At 42.3% G+C, this 19536-nt stretch overlaps 1 protein-coding gene across 3 annotated transcripts in view; it reads right to left on the minus strand.

Moving 5' to 3' along the window:
- cpne5a (copine Va) overlaps nt 1-19536 on the minus strand; it is a 69756-nt gene that overhangs the window by 20428 nt on the left and 29792 nt on the right. For all 3 annotated transcript variants that reach the window (XM_070968533.1, XM_070968531.1, XM_070968534.1), the window contains 7 exons: nt 14278-14341; nt 10306-10409; nt 9950-10054; nt 7021-7062; nt 6735-6810; nt 4670-4723; nt 4046-4107 (listed from right to left, as the gene is read on the minus strand). In XM_070968533.1, coding sequence (XP_070824634.1) covers nt 4046-4107; nt 4670-4723; nt 6735-6810; nt 7021-7062; nt 9950-10054; nt 10306-10409; nt 14278-14341 — 507 coding nt within the window. The remainder of the gene's footprint in view (nt 1-4045; nt 4108-4669; nt 4724-6734; nt 6811-7020; nt 7063-9949; nt 10055-10305; nt 10410-14277; nt 14342-19536) is intronic.

Raw genomic sequence — 19536 nt, forward strand, 5'->3', positions numbered from 1 at the left:
GTGTGTCACACACTCACAGCACTGCCATTCCTCTGAAAGGCCACACACACATATCAGGCTGACTAAGAGGAAGACAAAGACACCAGGAATTAATAAATGGAAAAAATAACTGCATGAAGAATTGAAATTATTAGCGAATGTGTGAGCGAATTCTTGAACCCCTGTGGTGAGATCTAAAAAGTCGGGTGCTGTGGGTGTAGGTCGATTAATTAACATAATGAGTAAAAGTTAATGTTGCCTTAAATCACCTGCATGTGGAATATTTACATCAATAAATCACTCGTAAATGAAGTTTGACAGCACAGTCTAATGGCCACAAAAAATACACTTAAGTTGGTTTATGATCTGTCTCAGGTGACAATCTGGCACAAAGACCAAGGTGACAGTTTATAGCAAAAAGATAAGAGCCTCAGTCAAAACATGAAAATACAAAAGGTAGAGATTGACTTGGCTTACAGTACACAGACACTTGGAGATAAGACTATCACTGACCCATTCTGCATCTGCCATAACTGTCATGTTTTTGATAGTATCTTCCAGGCAAATCTTATCTCTGCAGCCCCTCACGTGAATTTTAATACATGAGGATTTCCACTGTTGAGATCACATCTCAAAGAAAAACATTAGGGAGACAATGACAACAGACGGCGCAGAGGCTGCGGCAAGTCTTTCATGATGATTTAAAGGAGCTCCAGAGCAGACATCACAACACAGATGCTGGAGAGATTTTCTTTCAGGGATTTCATATTTTTTTAAATTGCCATGATGATGATGATGATGATGAGTGTTTTTAAAGTAAATGAGTTTTCTCTTGCAAGCACAACACTCAAACCACACAAAAGAGCTGATGAGCCTTTAACATGTCCAAGTGCCACTCTCCATAATGCTTCCCTCGCTGTGCTGGGTCACATTACTTAGCGGCATAATCTCTCTCTCATTTGGGCTTGAAACAGTTTCATGTGAAGATGACCACTTTTCTCTCATCCTGATGGACAAACGGCTGTTTCAAATGTCAATCTGATGGCTTTTTGAGTTACAGAACTGAGATTAAGTAAAAGTAAGATAAACGTGTGCAGCCTTTGACAGGAGCTGCATTAACAAATAAAGCAGCTCTTTCAGCAGGATGTAGGTTGAACCTCTCATTAAAAAGATGAACATTTGTCATATAAATACTTTTCCTTACATGCTTCCTACACATGTTGTCTCCCTTGGATAAAGTCCAAATTGATCCCCTGAGAAGAGCCTTTCTCTGGGGAACTATCTATAAATATGTGAGGCTTGCTGGTTTATTAATGAACAGACGGCTCACCCTCGGCTCAATAACACCAGCAGCAGTGTGTTTTAATCAGTCAGTAAAACAGCAAAACACATAGACAACCAATAAGAGCTGTTAACGCTTGAAGCAGCTCCATCTTTAGGAAATGTTTTCTTTTGGTGAGTGCTGGATTTGGTGTATTGTACATATTACAGTAAAGCAGACTTTTCTCAGCACTCTGGCCGCTCTGTATAAAGCCATCTGTCCAAAATGTGGGCAAGATCTTTGATGGTGACATCTTTGATCAACAGCTCAGCGGAGGAAAAAAGACATTCTACACAGCTCATTATGTTGTGATATTTCTTTGGATTTTCCCTTCATGAAATTTGACTTTCTGTAGATATTTTCATTTGGTGTATGAAAGTATAATCCAATAAAATGGCACAATGTGGTCTTAAAACAGTTTGCAGACAAGTTGGACTTATTTGTCTTATTTTAGAGGCTCATTTGGGACAGACTCATTGCAGACATTTGTTATTCCACAAAATCTCTAATATCCCACGCATTTATGAACAGTGTGTTATCTCATACTGTGAGTACGTACATGCCCCAGAATCAGTAAATCCCAGTGCTCATATTTAGGCTACTAACAACTCGGGTAAGTGTTTGTCTGAGTTTTTGTGAATATCAAATGAAGATAAATGCACTAATAAAAGAACTCAAAACTCCAATAACTGAAATATACTTATTTGAAACTACAGTGTATTAGCACTTATTGTCTATGGTCCTGCCTCCATCTCAGTGTCTCAAGGACAAATTAATCAGAGGTGAACATGTCACACAGGTAAGGGATGTACACTGTTACTTAGTGTATGTGTAGATACAGTGTGTGTGTGTATGTGTGTGTGTCCATTTATGTGAGCTGGAGCGAGACCAAGTGGACAGATCTGGGACACTCAGCCATCAGTGGCAAAGCAGCAGAAAACTAAAACCAGGGCAGCCACTGATCCACTGAGAGACATTTCCATATGTGACAGGTTTTCCGCCCCTTAATGAAGCTCTCAGATCTTCTCCATATTTTATCATAGTCATTCATATTCATTGACACCGTAGTTGTGAATGTGGACAAGATTGTCTCCTTTGGGGCCATGCTTCACTCACATGTGGAAACTTCCAGGCGAGCCAGTAACTGCAGTCAACGGTGAAACTGAAGACAACGTGGATGAGTGCTTGCAGTGCAATGGGCAGCAGGGGAGCCGAAGTAATGCATTTAAATCTGCTGTTTTAAATCTCTCGGCACTCTCTAGCTTATTTCCACGTATTAGTCACCATGAAGACATGTTTACAATGCTGACAACACTCACTTATGTTGTCTGCTGTTTGTCTGTCTCAGACTATGTAACTCCCAACATGTCCTGATATTCTAGTATTGTATCTATGTAAAGGTGAAGCTACAGAATGAGTTCAGTGAAGCGTGTTTTTTTGTCTCACTGCCTCCAGGTGTGCAGTTTTTTCAGTGTTGTACCAAAGCTGCTAGTGGAGTTCTTGGTCAACCACGCTGGCTTCCTAAAATACACCAGCAGGCAACATAATGGATTATATAACCTTTCATTTTTTCAGTTCTTTTTCTTTTTTTTGTGATACAATAGAGAGTTGAGAGGCAGACCCGGCCCATTTAAGTTAGGTGGCCCACATCTTAGACCACCAGGCTGATGTTACACCCCCAAATCACATTTTATATCATGCTGCAGTTAAAGCATATCAGCAGGAAAAAAAATCCACTGTTGGATTGCTGCTTCATGAAATGAACCTGCGCTATGTATTCTCACAAGAGAAGCGATGCAGCCGGGGTGTCTTCAAGGACAAGGTGGTTGTTGTGTGATGTTTATGCTAGCAGCAAGATGAAAACACCCACCATCACACTGGGACAGTACAATACTGTGTTCATGTCAACAAAGACGGATGGAAGAGATGGAAAAGATTCCCATGTTAACAACCTGCAAGCATTCGCATCATCAAGATCGCTGTATGTTTCCAGATTTGGTCATGCGTGACTTAAAATGCGGTGCATAATAACACTTCTGTATTATTAAGAGCCTCATGGAGTGTCTCCAGTCTTAATTACATGCATGTCGACATTAAAGCTATTTACAAGTTGGAGACGTACAGTAACTATAATACGACATGAAGGCTGCACAAAGGATCTCCCTGGAGAACCTTACATGCTGTTCACACTGGAACACGTCCTCCATTCTCCCTGGTCTATTTCAATTTGAATGGTGCTGAAACAGCTTTAATGGACTACACACGCAGAGCACAAGCACATAATGGATACCAACGTAACCAGTAGCTAAATTTATCCTTTACAGTAAGCGAGAAGTTGCGGAGTTTGTGACAGACTGTTGTTGTGTTTATGGAGCTGACATATGTTGAATAAAAGTAATTCATGTCTCCAACATAATTAAAAAGTCTATTCTTGGTGTATGTGCATGGGGCTTTTCAAACTCCACTTCACACTTGTGGGAGTTACATACTGAACTACAATTGACTTCCAAACTTTCCACCTTTAGCAGGTGAATGTGAAAACAGCCTTCAAACTCATCATTCTGCACAGCGAAGCTCAAACACGCCCGTGAAGTAACAAAACACATGTCTGAGTGGAGGGGACCTTAAATTATATGTTGTCAGGAGTTTCTCTGTAATCACCCTAAGGTGACTGGCACAAAGGGAATATGTAAATTTACTGTGTATTCATATAAACAGCAACAACATAAGTGTCTCTGGACTCACCCTCCTTTGATGTAATCCAGGAAGGTGTGCTCTGACTCCACACTGAATGACAACAGGGACACCTGAGGAAGAAACAAAGAGGTCCAAAGAAATGATCTCATCCATGATAATTAAGTGAGCAAAGTCTACCAATGTTCACATTATATACACCTCTGAGCTAACCACCCACAAATTGACTTATCTGTGCAGAATGATTTTGACATCTGGGCAGCGTATTAGTATTAGAGTCACTGCGGCTGTGCACTGGTGGATGAGCATTGTGATGGATAACTAGCCACAGATTTTAATTACACAGTCAAGCCAAAGTACAAAGGCAGTAACAAAGCTGTGGCTCATTTATAAACATTCATCACGACTCTTCACTAATAGGCCAGAGTCCCTTTCTGGGGACCATGGGCTTGGTTTTTCACCCTGTTTGAGGTTACAGGAATTTTTTCCCATCTACTTAAAGTCAATGTCTGGATCATACGCTCTGAGACTGGGAGTGGAACAAAAACATTTAACAGAGCTGAACTGCCTCATGCAATCCACTCAGAGGAAACTTCCCTATGAATGCAAAAGCGAAGGAGGGCAGGGGTGTGAATGCGTCAGGAGGGTTGCTCTTATCTCAGAACTAAGACTCACCGTCCCAGAGTTGATGTATCTCTTTTTCTTTATTTTCTTCTTGGCATTCACCACCTGGTATGAAGGCAGGGCAGAAAAGAAGGAGAATGATAATGTAAACTTGCAGCACAATTCTTTTTATCCACCCTTGGGCGAGTAATAAAAACATCTTTGTCCTCCTACTCTATGTCCGTAAGGGTAATGGAGCATAGAGACTGAATCCAATAACTGCAGTAGGTGAGAATGAGATAGCATTGATCATGCCTCGCAGCAAGATACAGATTATTCAGCGGGATTTTTATGAGCACCTGCACTGCACTGCACATTTTACATGCATATTACTGAGCATGGGAACGGTGGCACACATGTCTCTGGCCCAGCTGCTACATATCAATGCATAGCGTGCAAATACACCGGTGAAGAGCAATGCGTAACGTGAGCAAATACACAAAAATACACAGATATAGCTAACGATGACTGATTACAGTATCTCCTTTAAATCATGTTACATTTAGAGCCAAAATCATGTGTGCAGCAGTGAGCCATCAAGGTCAAATATATCTATTTCTTATTCTATGGGTCTGTACACAAACATAAAGCACAAGCCTGGAGGAAACTGTGCTGTATAATAAAGTAAAGTATCCCACTCTCTCCCTTTCTCCTCCTCTCTGCGGGCTCCTTTCCTCCGTTCTGCCTCAGTGCTTTCTGATGCTACTCCTCAAACTTCTCCAATGCAGATGATGCCTCATAGCACCATGGGCCATCACTCAGTCAGCTGCCAGGTTCACATTACGTCACGCAGACATCGCCCTCAGTTACACCAGCCTCTGTTAGCATTAGCTTGTCGTCATCTCAGCTCACAGAGCGAATGTTTGCAGGTCAGGTTGAGCTCACACGAATGTGCAAAGAGTTGAACACTGCAGGCCAGTGACCTATTCAAATTTGGTATTTGTCAACAGTGCAAAGGTGGCGTCACAGTTTTTGAACACATCTTAAAACTGATTCAAGGGCACTGACCTGACCAAGAATGCATGAAGAAACTGTGTCTCAGTGTCCAATTAAAATACATAAAGGTTTGGTGAAGGGTAATGGATGCATCCTTTTCTGCCATGTCAGCAGTGTGAAAGGACAACTCTGCATGCCACTCACTAATTCTGTCTCTCCTTACCCATCATCATCTACCCACCGTCCTCTCTTCACTGGCCCTGTTCCTTCCTTAAGCCACCCCCATGACTAATTCAGAGGCTAATGTAACATGGCAAGTGTTTTAATGAGCAGGGGCTGATAGGAGCCTCCCAGTGCCTAACAGTAATACCTGTTCTGGACCTCCAAGGACTATCCAAAAAACTCTAATCAGCAGCAAACGTCTGTTGCCTTCCCATTTGTATTCTCACCACAGAAACACCCTTCCTCATCTGGTCTGCTGCAACACTTCTCACCTCTAAACTCTCCTGCTTTGTGCCGTGTAGGGTGAGGAGGGACAGAGCAGGCGAGCTGTTAATCTCAAACAGCCACAACTCCGGCTCAAACAACTTCAGCCTTCTCAAGTCATTAAACTTCGGATAACAAGACCTTGCTGAGCCAAAGGGCGGACTCTCAAATCAAAGTAATTTTCCCACACTGGTACCCACAACTGAAGGCTAGGTTTTGATCTGTTTGGGTTTTTTTTTTTTTCTTTTTTTTGCGCCCTAGCAGAATAACCTTTATGCCAAAGGTGCATCCACACCATTCATTAATAGGTTGATCACAGCTCTGCCCAGCTACAGTATGCTCTATGTGCATCACTTGACTTTAAACTCGTGGAATAATGAGTGTGCGTGCACAAAAACCTTATATTGCAGAAATCAGACCTGCAGAATGAGATATAAAGGGGGTCTGGATTATATTGTGACCTGATGAACATCAAAAGAGATGCACAGCAGGGAAAAGCAACACAAGATTTAGAACAGGGGTGTGATCTTAAAGCAAGGTTTTAAACAGAGCTCAACTATTAACCTAAATGAATGTGTAAGTGTTGCACATAAATGAGCTCTGAGGTAAAACAGGGAAAGTGATAACAGCAAAGACTGTCTTTATCTCCACTCACCTCGTAGACGTTTAACTGGCTCTGACCTCGACAGAGCTCTTTGTAGCTGGTGGTTAATTCACCGATGAAATCGTGGCTGGGGAAAAGAGAAAAACTGCATCACATGCTGTTCATTCATGCAGCCACGTATACATGCGCAGGGGGAAAACAATGTGAATGTGCTGAAAATGTCATTTATGGAGGAGTTAAGGGAGCAACAGTGAGCTAAGACATGGGAAAGATTTGATGAAGTGCATAAATTCTGAATGTCTTGTGACTGCTGTCTGTGTGCGTGTGGAGCCATTACCTCCCGTCTCTGTCCCAGTCATACACCTCCACTTTGATTGTCCTGTAGAGCACATCAAAAGACAGGGGGAAGTGATTGCTTGTGTGAGCTTATTTGTGAGAGCCACTACCTAAATATCCTCTGGGGGAAACTTCACACAGAGCATTTCTGAAATGATGTAGCAAAAAAAAAAAAAGCTATTAAAGCTCATTAATTGTTAGGGAAGGCTGAATTAAATCAATCAAAACGAGCCTGCTCTGTGTTTTGCATGCAAAAGACACAAACATCCTTCTGATGATGAATGAGTTAGTTATCTCTTTGAAGAGAGACGTTAGCTAATGGCAAATCATTTAACCAAGATTGACACCAATACTGCACAAATCCAATAAACATTTGTTTTTTTTTGTCATTCTTGCATCCAAAAAAAGCTAAACAAATCTTTTTAGGGCAGATTGGTAAACTGCGATCAAGGATTTTAATGAATTGTTTACCAGTGCATTTGTGTTTCTCACAGAACAGGGAGCAGGCTGATGGAGTTGCCAAAAGTTTGGGTGAAGCATTTCCCTGCACAGGCCAAAGATAGAAACCTAACTTCTCGGGAGGGAGCATATTTTGCAAGTTCCCGAAATAAGTTTGGAGGCGAGAAAACAAATAAATAAGCCTGAGAGAATTCACTGAGAATGAGGAAAGTGCTTCCTTTCGTCTTCTTGATCTGATGGAGAGATTAGTGGCTTGCACCCCTCCCCCCATCAGCTGCTGTCAATCATGTGTCAGTGGGTCCAGGAGGAGGCAAGGTGATGGAGGGCTGCCCCGTTATCCTGACCTGAACTCCTTCTGTCGGCACGTAACATATTTCCCCTCCCCAAATGTGTGCAATCCATATTGTGCAGAGAGAGATAACGCCCTGTGGATCTGTGTTAAAAGCAGTTGTTTTTTCACACTAAATACTGAAACAACACTGCTGGAGAGTCAGATTTCAGAATCAAAGTGAGGGGAGAGTCAAATCGCCTTGGTACTCTTGACTAAGAGACAAAAATCAAATGTGATTTGACTCTCAGGAGCAGCGTGGCAGATGATTCCCCAGTGATCTGTCATTCAACATCAGCCTTCTTTAATGTCATTTTCTAATGATTACGGTCATGACACCATCAAATCTACTGGTAAAGATCCTGCAGATCAATTTTCTTTTGGTTCCTGCAACCACTGCATGTCTGAGTGGAAATGAGAGAGATTTCACTTTCTGATCGCTATTAAAGCCAGAAGATTACAAGAGATTTTGACATGAGGCCGAAAGACGTGACTGAGCAGAGGAAGTAAACACGATTCCAGACTCTGTGTGAACAGCATGCTTGGGTTTTGCCTCTTGTGTGCATGTGCAGCCTGTCTTTTTTCCAGGTCTTTGTGGCAGAAGTCTTCCTGGGTCCATGTTATCTATACTGTATATGTTTGCAATCTATCTCACAAATATTCTTTCTGTCTACTCTGTGCACACAAAATCTATTGCATGGCTGTCCGGCCTAGAAGAGGAATCTTTGTTGTTCTTCCTGAGGTTTATGAAGCTCTGGCAGAAGTTCAGTCAGGAGGACCACTGTTTTGCATGCATAAGCCTGTAGCTTAATTCCCCTACCATCCCGCATTCACTCCCCTCATGCATGCTTATTCATAATTTCTTTGCTGTCATTGTCTGGTGCTGTCAATTAAGATATCAGCTGTACTCATCAGCCTACAGAGTCATCAGCCGCCACCAACAGTGTCTGCACCCTGTGGAGTTAAAGCTCCAAAGACTTCATTCACTTCATTCAGTCTTTTTTTCGTATCTGAATTGAGGATCTACAGGATAGAAGGTGTCATATACTGGACAGACTGTAAAGCGCTTTAAGGCAAATTTGGGGCCACATAAATTAAATTGACTTGACTTCAAAAAACACAAGAAAAATAACAGCGACTCAGTCGGCGAAAGCTGCATTATCTATAAAGTAGAAACAGTTCCCAAGTCAAAGAAATGCAAAGCCTCAGAATCAGTGCACAGAGTGTGGATCAAAACCAGGCCGACTGCAATTATTACAAGTCCATTATGTTTTTAAACATAATTTCAAATTTGATTTGCTGAGAAGTGAATTAAAACAATGAAAATTGCACTGGCTCAGCCGTGTAGATCTTCAAAAAACTCTGTAGATATTTCACACGAAATGCCCGCGAGACCCCAAATTGCTGCAGATTTCTCTTGTCATCAAAATCCTCAAAGGGAATCAGGCGTCTTTCATGCTTCCACTCCATCTGTCTGACCCAATTAGCTTCACCAGCCAGGTGAGCAGAGACGGGATCGAAGGGAAGAACCTCTGTTGACACCCTGCATGGTGGAGAGGGCGAGCTTTGACATGTTCTCTGATGACTTCTACACACTCAACACAGCTGTCTGGATGTATGCTTATGCGCACACACACACACATAAACACAGGGCTCTTCTGTTGTTCCAACCACCTGTCAGCATCTATAGAATGAGGAGTCCAGCCACTCCTCCCCCTTTCACTTTCTTCCTCTCTCACCTTATTTTTTTTTATCTCCTGCCAAAAATCTTCCTGCTCCTCCGGTGACCTGCAAGACCCTTTGCTCTGAAGAGATTCAGATAAGATAGGAGATGCCACTGAAGCAGCCAATCAGAAACTTTAAATGCTCTGAAAATGCTCCAGCCGGTTGTGTGCAAATCAATGAACAGCCTGGCAAAGTAGCATGTGGGCACGGATAGGCTTGTGATAATTCTCTATTTCAACAGCAGATAAAAAAATGGTAGAAAATCAATGGGGTCTAAACTTGATGCGCACCAAACTCATTTCAAAATGAGTACACGGTATATTGAAACTCTGCATGGCTTTGATTTGCACTGGAAAATCACACTCTGAGCATGTGTGAGCGTGCAGAACGCTTTGTTGTGCATCATCATTCATCCTACCTGTCATAGTCTCCGTTGCAGAGCGCCCTGACAGGGATGGAGAAGGGCTGCCACACAGGGTTCAGCGTGTTCTTCACCACTTCAGTCTTGTGGCAGATGGTGAACCTGGAGACGCAGGTTGACAGGGATTTGAAATCTTAAAAGACTGAGGGGAAAAAGTCCAATGAAAAAAAGCCTGCACTATGCATTGCTTCAAGACTGTGTCAGCATGAATTTATCTTTATACTGCTGAGTTCAAGGGATCTCAATGTAATTCTATCGACCTTGGTTACCTTCCTCTATGATGTCTATGCCCTCCTACCTATCTTTGATCAACTGAAATGAAAAACCTAGTGAGAAGCAGAAGCATGACTCACGTGCCATCCTCGTTGCTTCTATAGAAGACCATGAAGGGGTCAGACTTTCCGAAGAAGTCCTTTTTGTCCAGTTTGTTGGCACAGAATTGCATGGTGGCGTAATCCTACGGACAGAGAAAAAAACAGAGGAGGAGGGGAAAAAAGTAGAGGACATTGTAAATCCATGCTCCTGCCTCTGTTTGCCTGCTGTTGTTTGTTTATACATGCTGTGTGCCAAGATATAAAAGCACTGAAGCACCAAATAAAAGCAAAGTGCTGACTGAATCCTAATAAGAGCAGAGCAAAACCAGCCAGTGGGCTCCAGTTTTCGAAACCTGCAAATGCATTCATTACCATTTCTTTATTATGCAACTCGTGCTTAACAACAGCGAATAGGATAAAGGATATCAAATTGAAAATACCTTGTGCTGAATACAATCGTGGCAACATGAGAGACCATGCAGAGGAACAGAAATGGATTCTAAAACCCTGCACATGGAGGAGGGGGGGCTGTGTACAAAAAGGATGTGGAGGGTGTGAGTGCAGCTAATGATACATTAGAAAGGCTGGTATTGCCATAATTATACTCATTTAGGCAGCATTTCAGTGTGCGCTGCCATTACAAGGACAATGAACGTGCCCTATAATGCTCTTGGTTCCAGATATTCTCCCTGTGGTCAAGGTATTAGTCTGCATTGTATAATAATGAGGCTGCACAGTGGGCACAGACTGGCAAGGTAAACGTCCACATCAGAAGAAACTCTGCAAAGCGTTCTCCATAACTCACAGCCTAAATCTCAGTGCTGTGGGTCTTTTTGTAAAACCCTTTAGCCTTGCAACATAATGCATATGCAAGTCAAGTGTCTAATCATCATATCATAAAGAAGGAGATGTGACACCAGAGGACATTCAGAGCCTTAAGCTAGCAAAGAATAATGCTGCTCTTACCCTGCTGGTCTCCCGGGCTTTTCGGTTTTGAAGCGCAGCTATTAGATCTGACTCAGCATGGTGCTGGGCAGGGCCTCTATCGATTGCTTTGACCCACATCACTGTGGCACGCTCTGCCTCTGACCAGCCTCTCACTAACCCACATCACATCACTTAATTCCTTGGATAAGACACAGGGCAGCTTCTACCTCTGAGCCAGCTGCTGAGAGAAATATGGATGCCACTAATAGTAAAATAACTCTCACATGCTCCTGAAAATTGAGCTAATGTAATTATCTCCGTTATGTTTCCAGTCAACACTGTGGAAATGTTGCAGCAGAGACAAAGTAAAGAGACAATTAAAACAGTCTGGGGTGGCCAAATGAAGCAGGGCTGTATATCTGCTCTATTTTTATTCCCTATTTTCATTTTCAGTTATTATCTGTGTTTCAACCACTTCTACAATACAGATGGAGAGCATTTTATTCGAAGATTGTCTTTCTCCAATTTGTGCAGTTGGATCAGCCAATTTATTGAGCCATCCACTGTGCAGTTTGCACCTGAAGTGTGTCAAGCTCTCCCTTGATGGCTTTTCACAAGAACATCTCATTTTCCAAGTTCCCATTGTGTCTCATTTTGTGTATTTTCTTTAAATCAACACTATGTTGGAGGATTTTGCTTTGGTCAGTCATCCAAGCTCTTACAAATAGAGACGCCCGGCACAGGAATTGTCCTGCTTAGCCCTGACACGGTCTCTACAATTACACTATCATGGCAACACAGTGACTTAAGCCTTCATTAGGCACAGATAACACATACCCATTTTGGTGCCTAGCAGTGTTCTCTCATTAAGTGGGGAAAATGGCAGAACATTAATTTCTGCCACTGAGCCTTAAGAGCAGCAGGGGAATACTGAGTGCATTTCTGAGTCCATTTCTCTGTTCTACCAAGATATCGCTGCATGGCCTAAGTGGCAGAGCAATGCACACTGTCGCTTTCAGAGAGACTGGTCTTTCAAAGGAATACGAAGCAATGCAGAAATTACTTGAGTTACATCAGCTTATGACCTCCTCGGGATGTGATACTGTAGTGAATCACCAAATGAATCATGAGCCAGAGGATCATACGAACGAGAAATTAACACCATTCCTCTGTATGCTTCATGCATCACTCCATTCATTCCAGTGTTTGTCTGTTATGACTGGAGGCCTCAAGTGAAGGATTTTTGTCAAAATGAGGAACAGTGTTGCATATGCACAAAAAAAGGAAAATAAAGAAGTAAGAAAAATGGTAACAAAGCTCAATTCCATCTCACAACTACAAAAGAACAATGCAAAAAGTCAGTAGTACTTATGGGTTAGAAGAGGAATGGATAGCTACAAAGCAAATAAAGCAAATGAAAAACCTCTCTGTGGTTTACTGCCGTCATACGTTAAGTGTCGTGTGGTTTACTTCGATTTAAATTAGCCAGAGCTGCGGCTGGACTGTGAGGAGGATCTGAGGGAGAGCCATCGACTGCTCAGCATGTCATATGTGCCAGAGATAACGACAGCCAAGAGGAAGCCTTTGATCCATGCAGAGGCGGTTGCTCTGCTTAATGATACCTGGCAAATCCTTCATGAAGGTGAGAGCCAACCCACCTCGCGGTTAACAGTCCCTGCAGAACTTCCAGACCTGACTCTTGCTCTGCTGGTTTCGTTCCTCCAGACAAGAGTTGCGGCGTTTACCTCAGGCAAAGGAGCAACTCTGCTGCCTCCATTTATTGGTCACAGATGGATTATAGAATAAACACCAAGCAAATGGATGGGAGCAATTCCAAAATGTGAGAATTCACAGGTGAGGAACTTGCACTGACAGCAGGGTCTTGAGACTATTCGACTGTAACATGCCTTCTCCTGTTCTTTACTCAGAACTGAGGCATTTCCATCCAGGGTCACACTTACTGTGTAAACAGGGCAGGTCCGAGGTGACATGTCAAGTATGTCTCTCTAAATGAGTCTGGGAGAAAGGAAGCGGTCATTTGTACCAGTGATGATCATTTGCATTTATATTACAAGATCGCTTCTTGAAGTGGTGCTTTGCAGTGATTATGCTAACTCCTATCATGGCAGAGCCAGTGCACCTGATGACTCACAGCAGCCCTTCAATGACTGAGCACTGGCACTTCAATCCAGCGAGGAACAAATCAGTAATGGTTATCATGGCAGTTTTATTATCAGCATGGCTTATCTGTCTCACTCTCACGGGAGGCTGTTTGTTTGTCGGGAAGTGAATGACGCTGTGAGTAAAAAACCCTCAAAGTCAGGCACAGCTGCTGTTAAAGCAGATGCTTTTAATTCAACATGTATGACTGTAAGACACAAAGCTTTGGATCACTAGATGCTTACATGCATTAGGATATTATAAAACATTTATACAATAGTTGCAGTTCAATGGCTTGCTTTATTGCCACTGAGGGAGGCCAGTTGTTCTGGCCAATAAGTTTTTCTACTTTCTCCTGCTCCACTGGCAGCAGTATAATGTGATTATTTACTATCTTCATTTGGCAGTGCAGAGAGAAAGCCAATGGGCATTAGTGGACACAGATTATTAATGCAGACTCATGGATTAACACACCAAACATTGAAGGAAATGTCTGTTTTAGTGATTGGAATGCAGGCGGGCTCATTAAATAGCCATTGGAACTCATAGCATATTCACTATGTACACAATTTCCAAATGGCAAACGCAGTGACACAGCGTATCCTGCTGGTTTAATGGAGGACAGTTATGATGTAATATATCTTACTGAAGTCAAGGCTATTAAACAAGCCAATTTACTACAGCAGGCTCAGGGACATTGCTAAACATGCATTATGTGACTTAAACAACATGCACCATTTCCCTGCTGTGTGTCACATAACTTCACAGTGACATGCCATAATCTTGTAAATATGTTCAATTAAACGCTAATGTACCGTTGTTAAAGGGCCCGTTTCAAATCAGATCAGTGAACACGGCAAAACATTTATTATGAAACAGACTTTGTAAGCAAATTAAAACATATACTGATTAAAACTGACTCACTCTGCAGTTTCCCAGCTCCTCCGCCGACAAGACAATGGTCCCGCATTTCTTTCCAGGTATGCCGCTGTGAAAATAGATAACATTCACTATGACTGCGATGGACTCAGTAAACTGGACACACCTGTGATCTCAGTCTCTGAGTGGTGGTTGTTTTAGCAGCAGCTTTATCCCCTGTTGGTGAGTTCAGTTAGCTCACCTGAGGAGCAGGCGTTCATTTTTACACAACACTTTAAATTCCTCACCTCCTGTATGTCATTTCCACCTGAGAGCAATAATAATAATTTAGAAAATTAACATTCATGAGGCTGCAGGTACACACATGGCGAGCTGATAACAGCTGTATTTTTACATAAAATTACAGCTTTAATCCAATAACACATTACAGAATGCCGAAGTCACATCAGAGTGACAGTCTGACAGCTCTAATGAGCCATTATTTTGTTTCACCAGTGTAACTGAACCAAAAGCAGGTTATAAATACTGACTCTTGAGTTTTTAAGTACAACATGGAATAAAACTGCTGAGACATGAAACTCCTCTGATCCCTATTTGCAGGCAAGCACTGAGACTTTAAAGTTCTGCAGGTCTGCAGTTGTTTACCGCTGATTCCCGCTCCAACAGATGATCAAGATGTGTCGCAGCGAACAAGAGGTTCCTGTGTGTCTGCCTTTCTATGCATCACCTTTTCAGTAGCTTGCCAATACAATGGTGCTGACAAAAATAGAGACAACATCGCTCCAGAGTTTGCCCTAAATGTTATTTGAAGCAGTACAAAATGAGACTTTTTTGATATCCAATCTCACCAACTCTCTGCAGCCACTGAAGCTGCGAGAAGTCAGAGCCCATTCAGCTCAACTCAGAGTAAGACAGCATATCTACTTTCCAATCATACAGTAGCACTCCAGCTGCGGACACTCCTGTCATCTTTGTGGATAAAGAAGGAAATTACACAAGAGCCCTGCTGTGGCCTTAGCTGGAGGACAATCATTAGAAGGTCAGACCTGCTGCAGATCCTCATCAAGTTGTGACAGTTGATCAGTAATACTGGATTCCATACTGCTACAGTAAATGGGAGGCAGTCTTTGACTAAAACAGCCGAAGCTTGCATTATTTACAAAGATAATCTAAAGCATGAACCTGCATTGGCTGAACACACGGTACTGGGCATGATCATGGACCTGTTAAGAGATAGAGTGTGGTTTCCTCTTTATTATCTGCCTGTGGAGGAAGTGTTTGTAGTGATTTTAAGAGATATGGTACAGGGTGCTTCCATTAACCTTTGTTGGCCTCTCTCAGGGATCCCTGAGCCACAATACGTACCATGTAATGCTCCATAAAAGCAGCTGTAACCCCTGATGTGTCAGCTTTGATCAGAGCATCCATATAAATCCACTGGCCAAAAGCATGCAACTGCAAACACTGCATATCTACCAACTAGCATAATTTCATCCTTTAATGAGGAAAAATGTAAAATGAAGCCATCACACTTTGAGAGGGCAGGCATACTTCACTCTCCATCTTCAAGCTCCATGGAGACCAATCTCAAGGTGAATTAACTGTCCTTGAATTATTTATGTTTCGCTCCAAGTCGCCACCGAGCAGTTTGACGACGCCAGTAAACCCCTCGCCAACAAGGCCAGCAAAGCCTGCAAATGCCCCAGGTCAAGTTATCTCCCTCAGGCCACGATGACGATCAACTCTCCGTTCAAGCTGGGAAGTGAGATCCACTGATTGTTACATATTAGCTGCAGGCATGTTAAGATGCACCATCCTGCTCTGATCTCTGCTGCTGAGACAAGAGCAGGTACCAGAAGGGCAATGGTCTTTTAAATTAGCCATGCATTATTGAGTGCAGCATTTTCTCTGACAATGACTAGTTAACCTGAAGAGCAAGCAAGCACAGAATGGATAAATACAGTTCCTGTCATTTATCTGGGGCGCGTGAGTTCATATTTATTGCCCAGACCAACAGTTTTTCTGCCAGTTCTCACGGTTTCTGTACTGAAATATGAGTGCCGGTGATATGAAGTGTCCGGCATCAAGAGGCCTCATTCGCTCAGTACTCATTCACTTAAGGTTCCTCAGTGGGCAAACGCTTTGATGATGAAATTATGTGAAATGCAGCGCTGTGGTCCTCCTTCCTGTGCTATCTGCTTTGAGCAAGGCCTCCAGTCTGACTGAGTGAGGAACTGATGAGCTTTGATCAGCTGGTCATGTAAATACGTCACATTTGTCTCCTCTGATTCGGCTGCTACCCAAACACATTTGAACATTCAAATTACTACAGCCATACACCATTAGGGTATTCTGTGATGCTTAACAGTTGGGCGATCCCCAGCTAACTAACTCATGTCAACAGGACGACGTGACAGGATTAATGTTTCAGGTTACATCATCAAGCATCTACTCATCTACATACAGTATAATGGGAAATATATCTTTCTCTCTTCTGTATTTTATTTCAATTTTGTTATGTTGGCAGTTCCTGACTGAGCTGAGGAGGGCCGAATGAAACCTGGTTGCTGAAGCCTGGAGCTAGCTGTTACTCATACCCATAATTGTGAAAAGCTTTAAGTCTTAATATAAATCCAACGAGTTCACCCCGTGCACAGTCATGAATGAGGAAAGTAGCTATGGAGACAAAAACTGTTTTGTTTTGTTTTGTTTTTTGTTTTGTTTTTCTAGGGGGTTTATGGAGATTGATGTCTCAAGTGGCCATTGGAGGAACTGCAGTTTCCAGCATTTCACGCTGTCTTCATTTTACAGCTCTGAAGAGTGCGACTGAGATGCAACAGTGTAATTAAGGATGTGTTTATGTGAAGACTTAAACACACAGATAGTAATCAAATTCTATCATTATCAGTTTTCTTGTGTTAATATGACAAAATGACCATTAAGAGCCATATTAATTATATGTTGGTCAAGTTTAACTAGTAGACAGCTAGTAACTAGTATAAGCTTTTTTTCTGTTCTATTCTCTGCCATCAGGATTCATGAGCTGTTTCTTTGATCATTTCACTGGTTTGACAGTGTTACATATTAGCCTGAGTATGACCTGTTTTCTTTGGACATTCATATTCCAACATTGAATCCAATGGTGTGTTTCAGTAATTGTTTGACTTGTTTTCCTTCACTTCCGCTCTGCACTTGATTAGATAGCACCACTTAACGAGCAAGGGGGCAGGGTCAGACATTTAAAATGAACAGCACTCCTGCAGAGGCTCATCTGCTTAACTGTCTGTGCACTGCAGTTGCTTCATCTCACCTACTAATTCATGTCAACGAGGAGGCAACACCTGATCATGTTAATTCAGATACAAGAGAACTGTATCACAATCACACTCTTCTGAAGTTCATTAATATGAACTGATATTAGGCACCATGCAATGCATGCTGGGTAGTAGACAATGCTTGAATCTACATCATTCGCTTTCACTGAAGTCTATTCAGTCTATGACTTTCACAATATTTGACGGGTCGAGAGGAAGTGAGCAGTTTTAGTGGTCCCCTGACCTTTCCACTATTCCCACAATGAGACTTAAAGTCCAACAGGTCTATATCTACAAGTTAATGCTCCCCAGAGGAGGATCCCTTTCCATTTGGATACACCTTGATCTTTCTTTGATTGCCACCTTTAGTTAATAGTGTCAGCCATGGCAGATTTTTAGCCACACTACTGATAAGGCTGTAATAATGGCAAAAGCTTTGGTACATTGTACATTTCATGCTGTGCCAGTGATGTAGGGTGTCTGTTAAATTATGGTAGATAACAAATAGATTAGCTTTGTCTGCATGATTTCAAGTACATTCATGAGTGAAATTACTGTCCAACAACTTTCAGCAACAAAGTAAAAAATATATAATATTCTATTACTTTTGTCTAGGGCTGCAACACCGTCCCATCTCACCCATCTCATCTCCACACAGGCAGAGGGACACTGCCCCAGTTCCAAAAAGGTAAGGACAGAATGTTACTCCAAGGACTCAGCAACACTTTGTCTCGTTTGCAAATGACTGCAAATGATATCAATTTAAACTCTTATGCAATTCCATTACTTCATATAAGATTTAATGCAACTTACAGTCAAGAGGAACAATGGTAAAGAACAGATCACTCTGCAGAAGCAATAATGACATCTGAATTCAGTGAGTGAAGTGCAGACACTCGGATAGTTTTGATGAGGTGGTCTTGTTCAGAGAAGACTGATGACAGCCTGTTATCATCCATGGCTTCTGTGCTTCCAGTGAGTGATTAATGTGATATAATAAAGGCATTAAGGCTTCCAGCATCTGAGCAATGCAGGAGAGCAGTGAATGCACTAACCACATGCTAAGTAGCTGTGGTACTTAACACCATTTACAACTCTCCATAATTCATACAGTCACTCACAGGCTCCCCTTGGCACTCAACAGACACCACACCATATGGTCCTGACCAATCCAATGCTAGTCCATAATGTGTATTGGCGTTGTCTGAAAACCTCAGTTGGCTTCATATTTAGAGTCATATTAGCATCATGTCAGTGAGGCTACCTCCTCTGCTGTTCTCCCTCTTCAGCGGTAACCCAGAGGATCAAACAAAACTTCATAAAGAAAACAAACAAGTAGAGACAGAAGTGAGACGGGGCATTGTAGACGAGTGGCTTCCTTTCCCCAGAAAGAAATGGAAGGAAGAAGTGCTGTCGTGCTCTTAGCTCACACTGAAACAGAGTTAACCACAGCTGCCTTGACAGATCCCCTGTTTGATCAGCTGAATGGAAAGAGATCAAGCAGCATATTTCAGCATCACTACAATTACTTGGCCAAAGTTTCTGATACTGCAGTTCTGCAGAATACCGATGAGAATGCTGGGTCTCTTTTCCAAGGGAGAACACATTCGAGACATTTATTCCTCCAAAAAACAAGCATCAAAGATCACCGTGCGCGACATATTATATTATGGATATTCAGGCTCGATGTATGGCCTCTATAATTTCCCATCTAGAGGCAGTTGCTGTCATGAAATGGTGATTCACAATGCCTGTATTCTCCATTGCCTATCAGTACGGAGGTGGGGTGGAGGTTGGTGAGATTAAAGTCCGAAGAGGGAGAAGGAAGCAATTGTTGATGCCGTTCACATTAGGTCATTAGGATGAGGAATGGTCTTGATATTTAACAACGCTGCAACGTGTCACGCATATGAGAGTGGGGGAGGGTTATCTGCTCAACAATGTGAGTGAGAGCCCAAGAGGAGGAAAATACATTTTTTCCACTCTGCAG

This window comes from Chaetodon trifascialis, chromosome 8 (genome assembly GCF_039877785.1).
Source record: "Chaetodon trifascialis isolate fChaTrf1 chromosome 8, fChaTrf1.hap1, whole genome shotgun sequence".
NCBI classification, from domain to species: Eukaryota; Metazoa; Chordata; class Actinopteri; order Chaetodontiformes; family Chaetodontidae; genus Chaetodon; species Chaetodon trifascialis.